Genomic DNA, 20,099 nt, shown 5'->3' on the forward strand with positions numbered 1-20,099 from the left:
TTTGTAAAAAATTCCAGAAATTCAGAATATTTGAAAAATATTTTTTAAAAAAAGTATCATTTTATTTGTACACTTAAGTTGTACATAGAAACTGAAAATACAGTTCTGTAAAACTGAAAGAACTGCCAGGGAAAAGGGAGGGTGTTACCTTTTATTGACTGATCATTAAGGAAGTTAGAGAAATAAAACAAAAACACAATAAAATGTTTAAAAAATTAAAGAACATTTTCCAGGTACAAATTTTATAAATACAAAACAAATTCACAAATTACTTTGAATGCTAAATAAATATCTAGTTAATAAACTCAGACTCAATACCTCCAGCCAGCACTGGTACAGCACTTCAAGGAATAAAGCTGGATTCATTCATGTATAGTGTTGAAAGAATCTGCTTCTTAAACAATTCTTAGACGTATACACTTTTTTCTAAACTGTGCTATTATGGAAGATTTATCTGTGTAGATAAATCTCCCTTAATACCACACTTCTAAAAAAAAGTCAATGACAAAATAAACCATGGGTGAAAAAATATTTTTTGAGATACTGGGACACATGAATGATCTCAAAATGCACAAAAAACTCTGTAAACCAGTACTGCAGCCAATACATCTATCCAATTTATTAGATACTGAACAAAACTGTAGCAAAGGAAATCTTTCCTACATTCTCCTGAGTGCTTAATATTAAAGTTGAGAATATAGTGCAGGCCACACTTCAATGTGGTCAATCAGTTGTTATTGCTTTATACATATATGTCTGCTTTAGAGCATGATTTAATGTTCCATTTTCATGAACAATTTGTTTTCTTCAAATATATCCTTTAGAAAGACAGAATCAGATTCGTGACTTTTTTGCAACTGGTGGTGTGCTAACTTGATCCACGTTCCCAGGTGTGACGGTGAGTCCAAGTTTTTGAGCCTGAATATGAAAAAATGCTTGCAGCCTAGTTCCAGCTTTTGCTTCACTTGTGTTACGAGGGTTGTACTCAAAGCAGTTCGAAAACATTAACTCAATATCATCGATAAACTCAGCTAGAATGAAAAAACCAAATGAGATAAGAATGAAAGTAAATTATAAATACAATCTTTGTATATCTGGAAATGTCATTAAGAAAACAGAAGTCCACATTTTTCTTTAGAAATTGAAGACTCTGAAACAAGCTGGCAGAACTGAAGCTTAAAATTGTTTATAAATACTTTATAAAATGGTTTTATTGAAATTATACAATTATTTAGAGGTATTTTATATAACTAAAAAGAACATCTATTAAGATGAGATTCTATAAAATATCTTTAACTCATTCAATCCCCATCCATCTTTCATTTCCATATATGCATACATGGCATTTTAGGGATTTCTTGGGATGCCATCTACACAATTACATTAATATACATCATTTAAATAAAAAGAAAAACAGCCTTTACCTCCTTAAAGGAAAATAATTATCAGAGAAAAACATAAATTACTCACATGCTAGTTTATATTCACATTTGTTCACTTTTTCACGAATTATATTTAAGGCAATGGGCTTTTTGATGATGTCATAATAGTCTGGGACCTGTAAAATAATTCAAGTATTATCTCTCCTATAGAAAATTTATTGAAGATAAGTAGTCAAATACATGCAAGTTTTGCCCTTAAAAGCAACTGAATATTAACTTCTGAATACTATTATTCCATTAAAATTACATAATACATTTCAGTCATTGTAATGTTGTAAAAGCTTATTTGATACTATAAAAAATGTTAACAATGTATTGTGAAAAAACAGATTATGGGTTTGCTTGTGTGTCCTCTTCCTTTCTCTGACTCTCTCTATATAGATACATAAATGTATTTATAAAGAAATTTCTGTAATGACCATGACTGCATTTGTAATAAAGAATAAAATACATGTAACAAAACTTAATTCAGCACAAAACTACTCAGGAAAAATAAGTTACAGTTCAACTGAGAGTTAATTTTTTTGTTGTTGTTAAATATTTATTTAGTTTTGGCAGCGTCGAGTCTTAGTTGCGGCGCGTGGGCTTCCCTCTAGTTGCCCCACGTGGGCTTAGTTGCCCCGTGGCATGTGGGATCTTAGTTCCCCGTCCAGGGATGGAACCTGTGTCCCCTGTGTTGGAAGGTGGATTCTTAACCACTGGACCGCCAGGGAAGTCCCAGAGAGTTAATTTTTATAAGACACTATTCAATGTTAATTAATCTTTCATATTCTGGTTCTAGAATTCTCAAAGTAGAATTTTGATGATGTCACTTTTTCATTCAGAAACCTTCACCTGATACTGACAAGTGAGGCCCTTTACAATCTAGTTGTGTCTGAGCCCCTCTAACACACCCTCTGCTCCATTCAAACCATCCATCATTCCCATATTCTCATTTCTAGGTCTTAACTTGTTGTTCCCTCTTCCTAAAATGCCCTCATTCCATTTCTCACTGTTGAAATTCCATCTTTCTTCAGTGACCAAATCAAATAGTTCTTCCATAAAAAAACTTTCTAATTCCTGCTATTCCTTCCCCCTGAAATGCTCAAATCAATTCCTTCTCTTCTCTACTTCTGAAAGACCATTAAACTTCTAGTATAACTAACACTGTCCTACCTCTGCTGTGGCACATCATACTCCGTCATACCTATATAAAAATAACAGCTCAAACCCCTTAGTTAGGTTAGGCTATCTCTGTTACTCAAGAGTACCCATCTTTTACATCAGTGTTTCTCAAAATGCTGTCCTTGGACCAGCACCATCAGCATCATTTGGGGACTTGTCAGTAATGCAAATGGCTGGGCATCATCCCAGACCTAGTGAAACAGACTGGGGTGGGGCCCAGTCAGCTGTGTTTTAACAAGCCCTCCATTGATTGTGGTGTACGCTAAAGTTTAAGAAACACTGTTTTACATAATAGAAATGCCAATAATGGTACTCAGTTGAATCAACTCTATTCATATTCATTACACAGAATAAAAAGTGAGGTTATTTCAACACATGGTCATCATTTATAAGAATCAGTCACAGGGGCTTCCCTGGTGGTGCAGTGGTTAAGAATCCACCTGCCAATGCAGGGGACATGGGTTCAAGCCCTGGTCTGGGAAGATCCCACATGCCGTGGAGCAACTAAGCCCGTGCACCACAACTACTGAGCCTGCGCTCTAGGGCCCGCGAACCACAACCACTGAGCCCACGTGCCACAACTACTGAAGCCAGCGTGCCTAGAGCCCATGCTCCGCAATGAGAGAAGTCACCGCAATGAGAAGCCCGTGCACCACAACAAAGAGTGGCCCCCTCTCGACGTAACTAGAGAGAGCCCACGTGCAGCAATGAAGACCCAACGCAGCCAAAGATAAATAAATAAATTAATTAATTAAAAAAAAAGAATCAGTCACAGGACTAGAAGGGACTGAGGAGACTATGCTAGCTCCATTTTTTTCAATATAGGAACAAACGTTCCAAGATTTGTTTTGTTTTTTAAGTAGACAGTGACTAAACAAGTATTTTGACTACCTTAAAGTTGCCATGCAGACTAAATCAGATAATACACATGAATACATTTTATAAAGTCTAGTAGTAGTACCTGGATTTTAGAAACGAGTTTCAAAAAAGGCCAGCTGTCATCATGCCGTACCAATTCCACAACAAGTTGTTCAAAAGCGGACAATTCATGAACTCCTCCCTGTCGACCTGAACTCCTTCGGTTAGGTGTCACAGGAGATGATTCTGAATAAATAATTATGTTAACTTTAGGTGATGACAAAACAAAATATTTGATCACCATAAGCTAATCAGGACATATAAATACAAACTAAATTCAAACAGAAAATCTACACTCTACACACTGAGATGTTAAACTGACTTACATTCTGAGAGATAGGTAAATCTGGACCAAGTATTCGTTATTTCCTTTCGATCTTAAAAATTTCCAATTGAAATAAACACTCATTGGGAACAGATTGTAAAAAGAGTGTAATACAAAAGGAAATTCTAGAACACAAAGTTTGTGGGTTATTACTCCATTTTATTAAAAATATGTTTTTAACTACAGTAAAATGAAATCCTCTGGTATTTCCTGAAATACAACCTTAGGAAAATAACCTCTTTAGATTTAGAAACTTGGCCTCTTTATAAATTACCTTGCAAAATAGAAAATATTTCTCAATGATGAAATAAAAATTATTCTTATAAATCTAATTTTATATGGAGAATTTTCTTAAAGCAAAATGCTTTCTCATAAAACGTAAGGTATATAATGAGATCTAAGGTGAATGAATTAGTAGAAAATAGTAGTATAGTCCATATGTAGATCTAGGTGTTTAAATTCTCTGCTTAAATGTTAATCCACACATTTCCCCCTTTATTTGTCCTTAGAATTAGGTTAGTAAGTTCACAAATCAATTAAAAACAACAACATTTTCTTCAGCAGTTTTTTTTTTTCTTTCTTAAAACAAAAATGCTTCAGGTGTACTATTTTCCAAATAGCTTGGGGTTCAGGATTGGGGAAGAGCAAAACACATAAGGGGATAGGAAAAGCTAAATTAGATCTCGGTGCAAAGTTACCTGATACTACCCCCACCCCACTGCCAAACCTGACGACCTGGCGACTGCATCATGTTCCATTCTTCCACCAGTGAATTCCTTAATCCTGTCATGGGTTTGAATAATGCAATACAAGCTATCTAAAATTCTTCAAGGAACAGTAGTAGCATTTTTTATGTTTAACTTCATTTTTGAAATATCAAAATTTTACTACTACTGACATTAAAGAAAAAAGAGGATAGGATTAGAGATAAATGGGTAAAGAGATTATTACATGGATAAATATTACCAACAACTTATGTAATATAAATATATGTAATATATAAACAATTTATATAATATATATATAAATATTAAAACAACAATTATCAGAATCAAAAAGACAGCTGGTGATCACTCCCTAACAATATTACTGTTCCCAACTCTCCCTGCCCCGAAATTCAGTATGTCAGGTGGGAACCTTATCAAATTACCTAATGTAGCTTGTCTAGGTGATGATGAGTACATGTGTTTTGAAGGAAGCAAAGGTGGAAGAGAATGAAACGTATTATAATGTGGTATACTGAGGCTGTTCAAGTATTGGCCAAATCTCTCCATTAAACACAGAACACTGTTTGCAAATTTCTTACAACTACCCTACTACACTAGTAGAAACACTAGTACTGTAGTTTACCTTTATTCCAAATACCTGCCCCTTCCTTGAACATTATGCTTCAGGTCAGGTTGCTCCCTAATAACTCTGTATAGTGGACAGCCTTTCAAAAATGATACAAAGTATCTCAACATTCAATCTTTCCAAATTACTCAATTTTCTTAGGTAAGAATAGCTTAAATTAGACTTCTTCATACCTGTAGATTGTCTTTTCCTGCCTCTTCTCTTGGATTCACTATCTTGGAGAGAAAGTTTTGAAGCAACATTTAGAGATCTTGACCGCTCACTTGACTTTGTGGCAATGACTCTGAAGTTAGGGAAGCTGGGACTATTTTCTGGTGTATTATTAGCACTTTTCCTGCCTCTGCGTTTTCTACGAGGACTAAGTAGTTCCATGAATACATCTGCTTGCAGTGGGCCATGACTCTGGCGAGTAGAACGACTGGCAATTCTTAAAGATTTAGTTTCTGTAGGAGGAGCAGATTTTATCTTTCTTAGGCTTCTACCAGTAGCTTTAGAAGAAACAGTTGTTTTCGGTGTATTCTGCTGACTCCTTGAAGTATATCTTCCAGGATCTTGTCGTTGGCCACGACTTGAGAAAGAAGAACTAAGTCTCCCTCTTGTTTTAATTGGTAATCTAACTTGTGGTCTTCCTCGTTTTGGTGGGCTATAAGTAGTGTTAGAAAACAATTATTGTACAGAGCAATGACGAACATATGATTACTTCTATCCCCCTTGTTCTACTATCCAGCCAATGAGTTCTACATACATAACTTTTGTGTTACTGAGACTTATCCTGTACTCAGTTCTTTAAACTTAGAATCAACAAACTCTTCATGGAAATCTAAAATGTGCTTTCATATATTTCTTTGTAATGCAAAGACAAAGAATGTTTAATGTTTAATAATTTCTTGGTAACTCCAGGACATCATCATGAAAATCAAATCCTAGGTTGTGATAAACTGTAATAAAATCCTCAGGAGAGCCGAATAAATGGACTTAATCATGTTGAAAAACTTAAAATGCAAATCTTTTGTCTCCTTATGCTACAGAAGACTGTCACTTTTCATTACTATTGATACTGAGGTAACCTACAGTTTTGGCCAATGGATCCCACAAAAGTAGGCCTTAAACGTACTGTTCCTCAACACTAAGCCAGGAATCTCTTTGCCATCTTTTGATTCTTACTGTAAGATACAAAACTAGATTCAACCCTTTAATTGCTTTTAAGTTGTAGACAAGAATGATACAACCCCATTAAGCCTCCTTATATCCATCTCCCCCCATACCTGAACTTCCAGTTTACTTAAAATATTTCCAAAAATTCTCCAAGTTCTTTATCATCTTTATGCTTAACACAATACTGCCATTACAAGCTACAGGGAAAATGGCTCCTGCTAGTTGGAGCTATTGAACAACTTGTTTAAAGTAGAGGGGGTGGCTCTCTCTACTCATCCTCCTCAGTCTCTGGCCTTTTTGTACTGTGTCGGTTCTAGGCTGCCCCTGCTTCACATTCATTTTCTTGATTCCACAAGAATGGAGTTCGAATGTTAAAAACAAGGGGAGGTCTTAGGGACAAATAAAGGGAGACTGCCCCAGTGCTGCCACGGCAGGAATAACCAAAGCCATTCATTAGGCCTGGGTGACACAGCTTGCTAAGCTGCAGAATACTTGGCTATACAGTAGTATAGAAGTTGTTTCTAGGTGCTGATGTGGTAGGAGTATAAAAATACAATGTGCTTCCTGGCATTTCTCTCTCTCTCTCTGTAGACTGCCAAGATCACCAATATTTGGGTATAACTCCTTGAGAAAAGCAAAAGAGGCATCGGGAGCTGCATTCATCTCTATCTCATGAATATCCTCTGGACTGCTTATTTGCTGCTTTCAGCAAAAAATTAAGTAGTATCAACCTCGATGTGGCTCTGAATTGACATCCTAACCAAACTTACACTTGATTTTATGATCTGGCTAAGTTCACAAAGCGACTATACTCCCTTGGGAATAATTTCATATGTTTATAATACATAAAAAGCAAGGGGAGGGCTTCCCTGGTGGCGCAGTGGTTGAGAGTCCGCCTGCCGATGCAGGGGACACGGGTTCGTGCCCCAGTCCGGGAAGATCCCACATGCTGCGGAGCGGCTGGGCCCGTGAGCCATGGCCGCTGGGCCTGCGCGTCCGGAGCCTGTGCTCCGCAACGGGAGAGGCCGCAGCAGTGAGAGGCCTGCGTACCACAAAAAAAAAAAAAAAAGAAAAAGCAAGGGGAACTTTATGACACTATATTGCACACTAGTTTTTTGTTTTTAAATTATGGGCCCCAACCATTCCATTTGCATTTGAAAAGTCAAGAGACTGTCTAGTTAGAGACTCGAACTCTCATTTTATTGCATGGTAGGACTTACCTGACGTCTTCCTCTTCTTGAGAATCATCTTCATCTTGTTCTACCTCATACTCTTCCTCCTCACTTGGACCCTCTTCATCATCATCATCAACTTCATCATCCTCACCTTCCATACTACCTTCCATCTCGTCATCACTTTCCAAGGATGGTCTCTGTCTAGAGGAGAGTCTTCTAGAACGTTGCTTTGGCCGACACTCTGGACAAAACCAATCTCCTTCAGGCACAGTCTGATAAATCAAATGAATGATCATTAATCATCTGTCACTCAAAATCTCAGTGTCTCAATTCTAATCTGAGAAGCAGCAGAAGAAAAAAATACCTTGAGCTTTGGTCGAACACAGTAGGTATGATGACCCCGATCACAGCCATCACAAAGTACCATGTTTTCAGCATCACCCTTCTTTCGGCATATCTTGCAACGGGCGTTTAGTATAGACTTAGACCATATTACACTACGATCCAAGGTGGAGAGATGAAGAAAGACTTGGGATAGACTGGCAGAAGAAAGGAGGGACTCTCTCCAACGGTCCAGGACTGTTTTATAAGAACGCCCACTGTCACTGGCATCTTAAATGAAAAGGGAAAGTGATTAAACTTCCTAGGCAAACCCTAGATAGCTCCTAGAACTATTTTCTTGGTAGTGTAAATAGGTTGGAATTCACAGTTCTTCTCTCCTAATACTTCACAAAAAGACCACGTTGACATTAAAAACAAAAACCTCGTGTTAAAGAAAATTTGCTGAGCCACATCTTATTTATGACATAAGGAATTACTTAAATCCGTAAAACAAATGCTGGGGGACTTCAATAGTTAAAAGAGAAAAATAACTTAGGCAATGTGTTCTCAATCTAGTAATCTAGTTCTTTGTATCAAATCTTGACGTAATTTAGAAAGCTCGCTATATATGATTACAAGTCAGCTACTATTCATTTGAATCAAGAATGTTACTGCCTCATTTCAGATAAAAGATGGACTGCTCTCTAAGTATAAATCACATTTAAGGTTTATTTTGGGGATAATGAAAATGTTCTGAAATTAGATAGTGGTGGATGGCTGTACAACTGTGAATATACTAAAAACCACTGAACTGTATAATTTAAAAGGGTGAATTTTATATATCTCAATATAACTTATTAAAAATATCAATTATGTATAAATGCCAACTATATTGTCTTCTATACCTAAGAAAATATTATTATTATTATTTTTGCGGTACGCGGGCCTCTCACTGTTGTGGCCTCTCCCATTGCGGAGCACAGGCTCCGGACGCGCAGGCTCAGCGACCATGGCTCACGGGCCCAGCCGCTCCGCGGCATGTGGTATCTTCCCGGACTGGGGCACAAACCCGTGTCCCCTGCATCGGCAGGCGGACTCTCAACCACTGCGCCACCAGGGAAACCCAAGAAAATATTATTTTTAAAATAAGGTGAATTAAAAAAATGTTAATACCCCCTTAAAAAGAACTTTCAGCACGAATTTTTATACAGAAACATTTGAACCAATTAAGTCATTTAGGAGATGTTCAAGATGGCAGAAGAGTAAGACGTGGTGGTCACCTTCCTCCCCACAGATACATCAGAAATACATCTACACGTGGAACAACTCCTACAGAACACCTACTGAACGCTGGCAGAAGACCTCAGACCTCCCAAAAAGCAAGAAACTCCCCATGTACCTGGGTAGGGCAAAAGATAAAAGAATAAACAGAGACAAAAGGATAGGGACAGAACCTGCACCAGTGGGAGGGAGCTGTGAAGGAGGTAAGGTTTCCACACACGAGGAAGCCCCTTTGCGGGCAGAGACTGCAGGGGACGGAGTGGGGAAGCTTCGTAGCCGCGGAGGAGAGCGCAGCCACAGGGGTGCAGAGGGCAAAGTGGAGAGATTCCCACACAGAGGATCGGTGCCGACCAGCACTCACCAGCCCTCACCAGCCCGAGAGGCTTGTCTGCTCATCTGCCGGGGCGGGCGGGGCTGCGAGCTGAGGCTCGGGCTTCGGTCGGATCCCAGGGAGAGGACTGGGGTTGGCTGCGTGAACACAGCCTGAAGGGGGCTAGTGAGACACAGCTAGCCGGGACGGAGTCTGGGAAAAAGTCTGGAGCTGCCAGAGAGGCAAGAGACCATTGTTTTGGGGTGCTGAGGAGAGGGGAATCAGAGCACTGCCTAAACGAGCTCCAGAGACAGGCGCAAGCTGCGGCTATCAGTGCGGACCCCAGAGACGGGCACGAGACACTAAGGCAGCTGCTGCAGCCACCAAGAAGCCTGTGTGTGAGCACAGGTCACTATCCACACCTCCCCTCCCGGGAGCCCATGCAGCCCACCACTGCCAGGGTCCCGTGATCCAGGGACAACCTCCCCGGGAGAACACACGGCACACCTCAGGCTGTTACAACGTCACGCCGGCCTCTGCCGCCACAGGCTCGCCCCGCATTCTGTACCCCTCCCTCCCACTGGCCTGAGTGAGCCAGAGCCCCTGAATCAGAGGCTCCTTTAACCCCGTCCTGTCTGAGCGAAGAACAGATGCCCTCCAGCGACCTACACGCAGAGGCGGGGCCAAATCCAAAGCTGAACCCCGGGAGCTGTGCGAACAAAGAAGAGAAAGGGAAATCTCTCCCAGCAGCCTCAGGAGCAGCGGATTAAATCTCCACAGTCAACTTGATGTACCCTGCATCTGTGGAATACCTGAATAGACAACGAATCATCCCAAATTGAGGAGGTGGATTTTGGGAGCAACGATATATATATATTTTTCCTTCTTCTCTTTTTGTGAGTGTGTATGTGTATGCTTCTATGCTTCGTTGTGTGATTTTGTCTGTACAGCTTTGCTTTTACCATTTGTCCTAGGGTTCTGTCTGTCCGTAGTTTTTTTTTCTTAGTATAGTTTTTAGCACTGTTATCTTAGTGGATTTGTTTTTTGGTTTGGTTGCTCTCTTCTTTCTTTTCTTTTCTTAATTACTTTTAATTTTTCTTTATTTTTAATAATTATTTTTTATTTTAATAACTTTATTTTATTTTACTTTTTTCTTCCTTTCTTTCTTTCTTTTTCCCCCCTTTTCTTCTGAGCCTTGTGGCTGACAGGCTCTCGGTGCTCCGGCCAGGAGTCAGGCCTGTGTCTCTGAGGTGGGAGAGCCGAGTTCAGGACATTGGTCCACAAGAGACTTCCCAGCTCCACGTAATATCAAACAGTGAAAATATCCCAGAGATCTCCACCTCAACGCTAAGACCCAGCTTCACTCAATAACCAGCAAGCTACAGTGCTGGACACCCTATGCCAAACAACTAGCAAGACAGGAACACAACCCCACCCATTAGCAGAGAGGCTGCCTAAAATCATAATAAGGTCACAGACACCCCAAACATACCACTGGACGTGGTCCTGCCCACCAGAAAGACAAGATCCAGCCTCATCCACCAGAACACAGGCACTAGTCTCCTCCACCAGGAAGCATACACAACCCACAGAACCAACCTTAGCCACTGGGGACAGACACCAAAAACAACAGGAACTACGAACCTGCAGCCTGTGAAAAGGAGACCCCAAACACAGTAAGTTAAGCAAAATGAGAAGACAGAGAAACACACAGCAGATGAAGGAGCAAGGTAAAAACTCAACAGACCTAACAAATGAAGAGGAAATAGGCAGTCTACCTGAAAAAAGAAAAATCAGAGTAATGATAGTAAAGATGATCCAAAATCCTGGAAATAGAATAGAGAAAATACAACGTTTAACAAGGACCTAGAAAAATTAAAGAGCAAACAAACAATGATGAACAATGCAATAAATGAAATTAAAAATTCTGTAGAAGGAATCAATAACAGAATAACTGAGGCAGAAGAATGGACAAGTGACCTGGAAGATAAAATAGTGAAAATAACTATTGCAGAGCAGAATAAAGAAAAAAGAACGAAAAGAATTGAGGACAGTCTCAGGGACAACATTAAACACACCAACATTCAAATTATAGGGGTTCCAGAAGAAGAAGAGAAACAAAAAGGGACTGAGAAAATATTTGAAGAGATTATAACTTGAAAACTTCCCTAATATGGGAAAGGAAATAGCCAATCAAGTCCAGGAAGCACAGAGAGTCCCATACAGGATAAGTCCAAGGAGAAACAAGACACATGTTAATCAAACTATCAAAAATTAAATACAAAGAAAAAATATTAAAAGCAGCAAGGGAAAAACAACAAATAACACACAAGGGAATCCCCATAAGGTTAACAGCTGATCTTTCAGCAGAGACTCTGCAAGCCAGGAGGGAGTGGCAGGACATATTTAAAGTGATGAAAAGGAACAGCCTACAACCAAGATTACTCTATCCAGTAAGGATCTCATTCAGATTCGACAGAGAAATTAAAACCTTTACAGACAAGGAAAAGCTAAGAGAATTCAGCACCACCAAACCAGCTTAACAACAAATGCTAAAGGAACTTCTCTAGGCAGGAAACGCAAGAGAAGGAAAAGACCTACAATAACAAACCCAAAACAATTAATAAAATGTTAATAGGCACATACATATTGATAATTACCTTAAATGTAAATGGATTAAATGCTCCCACCAAAAGACACAGATTGGCTGAATGGATACAAAAACAAGACCCACATATATGCTGTCTACAAGAGACCCACTTCAGACCTAGGGACACATACAGACCACAAGTGAGGGGATGGAAACAGATATTCCACGCAAATGGAAATCAAAAGAAAGCTGGAGTAGCTATTCTCGTTATCAGACAAAATAGACTTTAAAATAAAGATTATTACAAGAGACAAAGAAGGACAGTACATAATGATCAAGGGATCAATCCAAGAAGGAGAAATAACAATTGTAAATATTTATGAACCCAACATAGGAGCACCTCAATACAAAAGGCAAATGCTAACAGTCATAAAAAGGGCATATCAACAGTAACACAATCAGAGTAGGGGACTTTAACACCCCACTTTCACCAATGGACAGATCATCCAAAAGGAAAATAAATAAGGAAACACAAGTTTTAAAGGACACATTAAACAAGATGGACTTAATTGATATATATAGGACATTCCATCCAAAAACAACAGAATACACTTTCTTCTCAAGTGCTCATGGAACATTCTCCAGGGTAAATCATATCTTGGGTCACAAATCAAGCCTTGGTAAATTTAAGAAAATTGAAATCGTATCAAGTATCTTTTCTGACCACAATGCTATGAGACTAGATATCAATTACAGGAAAAAAATCTGTAAAAAATACAAACACATAGAGGCTAAAAAATACACTACTTAATAACCAAGAGATCACTGAAGAAATCAAAAAGGAAATCAAAAAATACCTAGAAACAAAATGACCATGAAAACACGACAACCCAAAGCCTATGGGATGCAGCAAAAGCAGTTCTAAGAGGGAAGTTTATAGCAATACAATCCTACCTGAAGAGACAAGAAACATCTCAAATAAACAACCTAACCTTACACCTAAAGCAATTAGAGAAAGAAGACCAAAAAAACCCCAAAGTTAGCAGAAGGAAAGAAATCATAAATATCAGAAATAAATGAAAAAGAAATGAAGGAAACGAGAGCAAAGATCAATAAAACTAAAAGCTGGGTCTTTGAGAAGATAAACAAAATTGATAAAACACTAGCCAGACTGATCAAGAAAAAAAGGGAGAAGACTCAAACCAACAGAATTAGAAATGAAAAAGGAGAAGTAACAACTGACACTGCAGAAATACAAAGGATCATGAGGGATTACTACAAGCAACTCTATGCCAATAAAATGGACAACCTGGAAGAAATGGACAAATTCTTAGAAAAACACAACCTTCTGAGACTGAACCAGGAAGAAATAAAAATATAAACAGACCAGTGCTTCCCTGCTGGCGCAGCGGTTGAGAGTCCGCCTGCTGATGCAGGGGACACGGGTTCGTGCCCTGGTCTGGGAGGATCCCACATGCCACGGAGTGGCTGGGCCCGTGAGCCATGGCCGCTGAGCCTGCATGTCCGGAGCCTGTGCTCCACAGCGGGAGAGACCACAGTAGTGAGAGGCCGGCGTACCGCAAAAACAAAAACAAACAAAAAAATATATATAAACAGACCAATCACAAGCATTGAAATTGAGACTGTGATTAAAAATCTTCCAAAAAACAAAAGCCCAGGGCCAGATGGCTTCACAGGTGAATTCTATCAAACCTTTAGAGAAGAGCTAACACCTATCCTTCTCAAACTCTTCCAAAATATAGCAGAGGGAGGAACCCTCCCAAAGTCATTCTACAAGACCACCATCACCCTGATACCAAAATCAGACAAAGATGTCACCAAGAAAGAAAACTACAGGCCAATATCACTGATGAACATAGATGCAAAAATCCTCAACAAAATATTAGCAAACAGAATCCAACAGCACATTAAAAGGATCATACACCATGATCAAGTGGGGTTTATCCCAGGAATGCAAGGATTCTTCAATATATGCAAAACAATCAATGTGATACACCATATTAACAAATTGAAGGAGAAAAGCCATAAGATCATCTCAATAGATGCAGAAAAAGCTTTTGACAAAATTCACTACCCATTTATGATAAAAACCCTCGAGAAAGTAGGCATACAGGGAAGACACCTCAACATAATAAAGGCCATATATGACAAACCCACAGCCAACATTGTTCTCAATGGTGAAAAACCAAAACCATTTCCACTAAGATCAGGAACAAGAGAAGATCGCCCACTCTCACCACTATTATTCAACACAGTTTTGGAAGTTTTAGCCACAGCAATCAGAGAAGAAAAAGAAATAAAAGGAATCCAAATCGGAAAAGAAGAAGTAAAACGGTCACTGTTTCCAGATGGCATGATACTATACATAGAGAATCCTAAAGATGCTACCAAAAAACTACTAGAGCTAATCAATGCAGTTGGTAAAGTAGCAGGATACAAAATTAATACACAGAAATCTCTTGCACTCCTATACACTAATGATGAAAAATCTGAAAGAGAAATTAAGAAACACTCCCATTTACCATTGCAAGAAAAAGAATAAAATATCTAGGAATAAACCTACCTAAGGAGGAGAAAGACTTGTACTCAGGAAACTATAAAACACTGATGAAAGAAATTAAAGATGATACAAACAGATGGAGAGATATACGATGTTCTTGGATTGGAAGAAGCAACACTGTGAAAATGACTATACTACCCAAAGCCATCTACAGATTCAATGCAGTCCCTATCAAACTACCAGTAGCATTTGTCACAGAACTAGAACAAAAAATTTCACAATTTGTATGGAAACACAGAAGACCCCAAATAGCCAAAGCAATCTTGAGAATGAAAAACGGAGCTGGAGGAATCAGGCTCCCTGACTTCAGACTATACTACAAAGCTACAGTAATCAAGACAGTATGGTACTGGCAGAAAAACAGAAAGATAGATCAATGGAACAGGATAGAAAGCCCAGAGAAAAACCCACGCACATATGGTCACCTTATCTTTTTTTTTTTTTTTTTTTTTTGCGGTACACGGGCCTCTCACTGTTGTGGCCTCTCCCGTTGCAGTGCACAGGCTCTGGACAGGTAGGCTCAGCAGCCATGGCTCACGGGCCCCACCGCTCTGCGGCCTGTGGGATCTTCCCAGACCGGGGCACGAACCCGTGTCCCCTGCATCGGCAGGCGGACTCTCAACCACTGCGCCACCAGGGAAGCCCTGGTCACCTTATCTTTGATAAAGGAGGCAGGAATGTACAGTGCAGAAAGGACAGCCTCTTCAATAAGTGGTGCTGGGAAAACTGGACAGGTACATGTAAAACAATGAAATTAGTACACTCCCTAACACCATACACAAACGTAAACTGAAAGTGGATGAAATACCTAAATGTAAGGCCAGACACTATCAAACTCTTAGAGGAAAACATAGGCAGAACACTCTATGACATAAATCACAGCAAGACCCTTTTTGACCCACCTCCTAGAAAAATGGAATTAAAACCAAAAATAAACAAATGGGACCTAATGAAACCTAAAAGCTTTTGCACAGCAAAGGAAACCATAAACAAGATGAAAAGACAACCCTCAGAATGGGAGAAAATATTTGCAAATGAACCAGCTGACAAAGGATTAATCTCCAAAATATACAAGCAGCTCATGCAGCTCAATATCAAAAAAACAAACAACCCAATCCAAAAATGGGCAGGAGACCTAAATAGACATTTCTCCAAAGAAGTTGTACAGATTGCCAACAAACACATGAAAGAATGCTCAACATTACTAATCATTAGAGAAATGCAAATGAAAACTACAATGAGGTATGACCTCACACCACTCAGAATGGCCATCATCAAAAAATCTACAAACAATAAATGCTGGAGAGGGTGTGGAGAAAAGGGAACCCTCTTACACTGTTGGTGGGAATGTAAATTGATACAGCCACTATGGAGAACAGTATGGAGGTTCCTTAAAAAAGTAAAAATAGAACTACCATATTACCCAGCAATCCTACTACCGGGCAAACCCTGAGAAAACCATAATTCAAAAAGAGTCATGTACCACAATGCTCATTGCAGCTGTATTTACAATAGCCAGGACATGGAAACAACCTAAGTGTCCATTGACAGATGAATGGATAAGGACGATGTGGCACATACAGGCAATGGAATAATTACTCAGCCATAAAAAGAAACGAAATGGAGTTATTTGTAGTGAGGTGGATGGACCTAGAGTCTGTCATACAGAGTGAAGTAAGTGAAAAAGAGAAAAACAAACACCGTATGCTAACACATATATATGGAATCTAAAAAAAAGAAAAAAAAAAAGGTTATGCATAACCTAGGGGCAAGACAGGAATAAAGACGCAGACATAGAGAATGGACTTGAGGACATGGGGAGGGGGAAGGGTAAGCTGGGACAAAGTGAGAGAGTGGCATGGACTTATATATACTACCAAATGTAAAACTGATAGCTAGCGGGAAGCAGCCGCATAGCACAGGGAGATCAGCTCCGTGCTTTGTGACCACCTAGAGGGGTGGGATAGGGAGGGTGGAAGCGAGACACAAGAGGGAGTAGATATGGGAATATATGTATATGTATAGCTGATTCACTTTGCTATAAAGCAGAAACTAACACACCATTGTAAAGCAATTATACTCCAATAATGATGTTAACAAAAATAAAATAAAAACCACCACCAAAAAAAGAAAAGTCATTTAATTGCCATTAATCTCGCCTGTCTATCATTGTACATTTGCTTGTGATATCCACCTTCGATTGATCTTCAATACTGCAACTACCTTAGTTTTCCTAAGACATTACACTTAATTATAAAGGGCCTACCACATCATGTCAAAATTCTGCAAGATATATGACTCCGCAAAAAGTTCGGTCCTATCACACCATATTTTCTACTATTATCCTCAAATAAAACCTCATGTACCGTGTCATAATAATTAAAAGAATGTAGGCTATGGAGTCAGTCTGTCTTGAGGTTGAGTACTTGCTCCCCTATATGAGCCTGGGCAAGTTGCTTAACCCCTCTGTGCCTCAAGATATTGCTAATTAGAAGTATTTTACTAGGGACTTCCCAGGTGACACAGTGGTTCAGAATCTGCCTGCCAGTGCAGGGGACACTGGTTTGATCCCTGGTCTGGGAAGATCCCACATGCCGCAGAGCAACTAAGCCCTGTGCCACAACTACTGAGCCTGTGCTCTAGAGCCTGCGAGCCACAACTACTGAAGCCTGCGCACCTAGAGCCCGTGCTCCACAACAAGAGAAGCCACTGCAATAAGAAGCCTGCGCACTGCAACGAAGAGTAGCCCCCGCTCGCTGCAACTAGAGAAAGCCCGCGTGCGGCAATGAAGACCCAATGCAGCCATAAATAAATAAAAATTTAAAAGTATTTTACTAATATAAAATAATGGTAGATTCATATAATCAAATATCACACTGGGAGATTTTATACTGTTAACTGCCACTATACATTAATCCATGTCACCATGCCATGTAAGCTTCTCTAGGAGATAAAACAATAACATCTCCTACTCCATAATTCTCCCTATGCTAGTAAAGGAAAAAAAATGCTGTGAATAAATACTATATGTAGAATAAGTAAATATACATTCCATAGCTGTTAATTCTTTTAACTAATAACTAAGTATACTAAGGTTCAACAATGTCAATTTTTTATATACCAGCTTAAAAGAGTTTGATTAGCTGAGGTATGAAATGTAGAAAGAAAAATGTTAGGAAGATGATATTACCCCCAACGCCATTCTCTTCCAAAAAACCAAATCCAAGGTTTTTCCTTCAAAAGCTAAATATGTAAACCAGTATTCAACAGTAAAGAAAGTAAAATCATAGTTCTTTAAAAATACAGAATTCTTTAAAAAGTTAAAAATTTACCATCTGTCACACTAGACTGATCTTCCTCTCTCTTTTTCTTGTCTTTTTTTCTATCTCCCTTTTGATCTTTATTAATTTCTGTGCTACCTAATTTCAAATTGATAAAGTTAGTTTGACAATTTTTTTCCCTATAGCTTAAGGGTTTAACCATATGGATGACTTTATAAATGATTAAATTATCAACTTAAACAATTCTCACACGTTACCTAAAATCATTAACTGAAATAGGATTACGTTCCCCAAGCTAAAAAAGCCTAGTTTTATCAATGCAATTGATCACTAGCATAAGAGGGACATACTAGAGAAGGTGGAACATAAGTAGAAATTTTATTTCTTACTTGCTTCCTCAAGAAACTGAAATAATTTCTGAAGCTAAACTGGGATAATTCCTACTATAGTTAATTTGCTATGTTGAAAAATTATCAAGAGAATGGAGGATTTTAATAAATATTCTATCTCAAACATTCATGAAGTGGAACCCCCTTTTCTCTTCCGGATTAAGGATATTCTTGATTACCTTGCTCCAAATATTTAGACTATCTTAAAACTCTAGAGGTACCTCCATTTCCTGCGGTCTCATTCAAAACAGACTGTTCAAAGGCTTAAACATAAAGAGTTACAGACACCAGTTCTTCTACTAACTTTGAAGCAGCAATGGTAGACGGTAACATCCATATTACAAATGATCAACATCTGACTCTGACCAACATTTACGAAGTAAGTAAGGTACGTTGAACTTGTCTTATTTCATTTATTTTTTTAAGATCCCAAATTAAAATTGTTTCTATGTCTCAGCTTGAAATGCATGTTCTAATGCTACTGTATACAAACAAGCATAAGGAACACTATAGTTCTCTGCTCTTACAAAACCTATGAGATGTAAGTTGCAACATCTCTCAGTGTTAACTTTTTCCCTTTGTGTAAATATTTAATAAAATGTACTGAAGAAAAGACAAACACACTAAATAATTAATTTGATCCCCCCAAACGTATAAATAACTTTAATTGACGGCAATTTCAGAAGTGGAAAAATCAGCAGAATTGCATTTTATCCCTCACCCTTTAGGAATCACAGAATTAATGAGTAGTAGTAACACCTTACATTTATAAGAGCTCTATGACTTACAAATAACTTCTAATTGAAGTAATTGTAAATTCACATGTGTTTGTAAGAAACAATACAGAGATCCCTTGTACATGTAATTTGATTTGAACACAGAAAATATTAAGAAATACTGAAGACAAAATAGCAGTGATACAACAAATACAAACTTGAATATCTTTATGATCATATGTATTTTATTTCTTACAAGTGCTACTTTTGATGTGAAAAGTGAGTTATTAAGCTCATGGTGGAATTATCAATTTATAAAAAATATAAAAATATGGATAGGTTTATTAGAATAATGAGATACTAGCCACAAATCCTTCAATTTAAAAATAACATTTTACAAATATATTGACGTTCCAAAATTGCTCTTTAGCACCATCTATTTATGAAAGTTTTGTTCTTACTACTCAACAAAGTAACATTCAAATCATTTTTAAAGAATTTTCATCTCCTCAAGTTGCTCTCTCAATATGAGACCAAAAATATATCATTTAAAAAAATTGTTTCTTCTAGTACCCCACTACTGAGATATAAACTATCTCAATATGATGAATTATAAATTAATTCCATTTTTCAGAAAGACCACAGGGAAGTAGAGGCAGTTATGACATGAAAATTGATTTGGAACTTGACACATATATTTTTCCTAAAGACATAATGAGTATGTTCCTAGATTAGTCCCTAAAAGCATATTAATTTCACAATTGCTGAAACACATTCCTGATAGAATTATTTCTGTCATCCTAACCATAAATTACAGAGCATTTCCTCATCTGTGTACCCTTTAACACCTGGTATTTCTGATTTGGTACTTCGTACACAGTGCTCAGGTGAATGACCATATTATTAAACCATACCCCTAATGGGGGACATGTAAGTAGCTTCTTTGAGGTTCTGTTTTAAATAACAACAACAACAAATTTATGTATAGTCCTTGATTATTCAGGGTCTGGCTAGTCACAGGATTTGGTAATCTTTCTTCAGAAGAAAAGTTCATAAAAGAAGAGATTGACAGAAATAGTTAAATAGACATTCATTAAA

At 38.3% G+C, this 20,099-nt stretch overlaps 1 protein-coding gene across 3 annotated transcripts in view; it reads right to left on the reverse strand.

Annotated features, from left to right (window-relative positions):
• Positions 1 to 38: 38 nt before the first annotated feature.
• BAZ1A (bromodomain adjacent to zinc finger domain 1A) overlaps positions 39 to 20,099 on the reverse strand; it is a 94,326-nt gene continuing 74,265 nt past the window's right edge. For 2 of the 3 annotated variants that reach the window (XM_027111050.1, XM_027111051.1), the window contains 6 exons: positions 7,897 to 8,144; positions 7,578 to 7,804; positions 5,376 to 5,845; positions 3,568 to 3,710; positions 1,471 to 1,558; positions 39 to 1,031 (listed from right to left, as the gene is read on the reverse strand). In XM_027111050.1, coding sequence (XP_026966851.1) covers positions 835 to 1,031; positions 1,471 to 1,558; positions 3,568 to 3,710; positions 5,376 to 5,845; positions 7,578 to 7,804; positions 7,897 to 8,144 — 1,373 coding nt within the window. In that variant the 3' untranslated portion in view covers positions 39 to 834. Of the gene's footprint in view, positions 1,032 to 1,470; positions 1,559 to 3,567; positions 3,711 to 3,732; positions 4,633 to 5,375; positions 5,846 to 7,577; positions 7,805 to 7,896; positions 8,145 to 20,099 lie in introns of those variants that run through there. The other variant, XM_027111048.1, reaches the window with a different exon arrangement.

This window comes from Aethalodelphis obliquidens, unplaced genomic scaffold (genome assembly GCF_003676395.1).
Source record: "Aethalodelphis obliquidens isolate GAN/ISIS:26980383/991018 unplaced genomic scaffold, ASM367639v1 scaffold10, whole genome shotgun sequence".
Taxonomy (NCBI): Eukaryota; Metazoa; Chordata; class Mammalia; order Artiodactyla; family Delphinidae; genus Aethalodelphis; species Aethalodelphis obliquidens.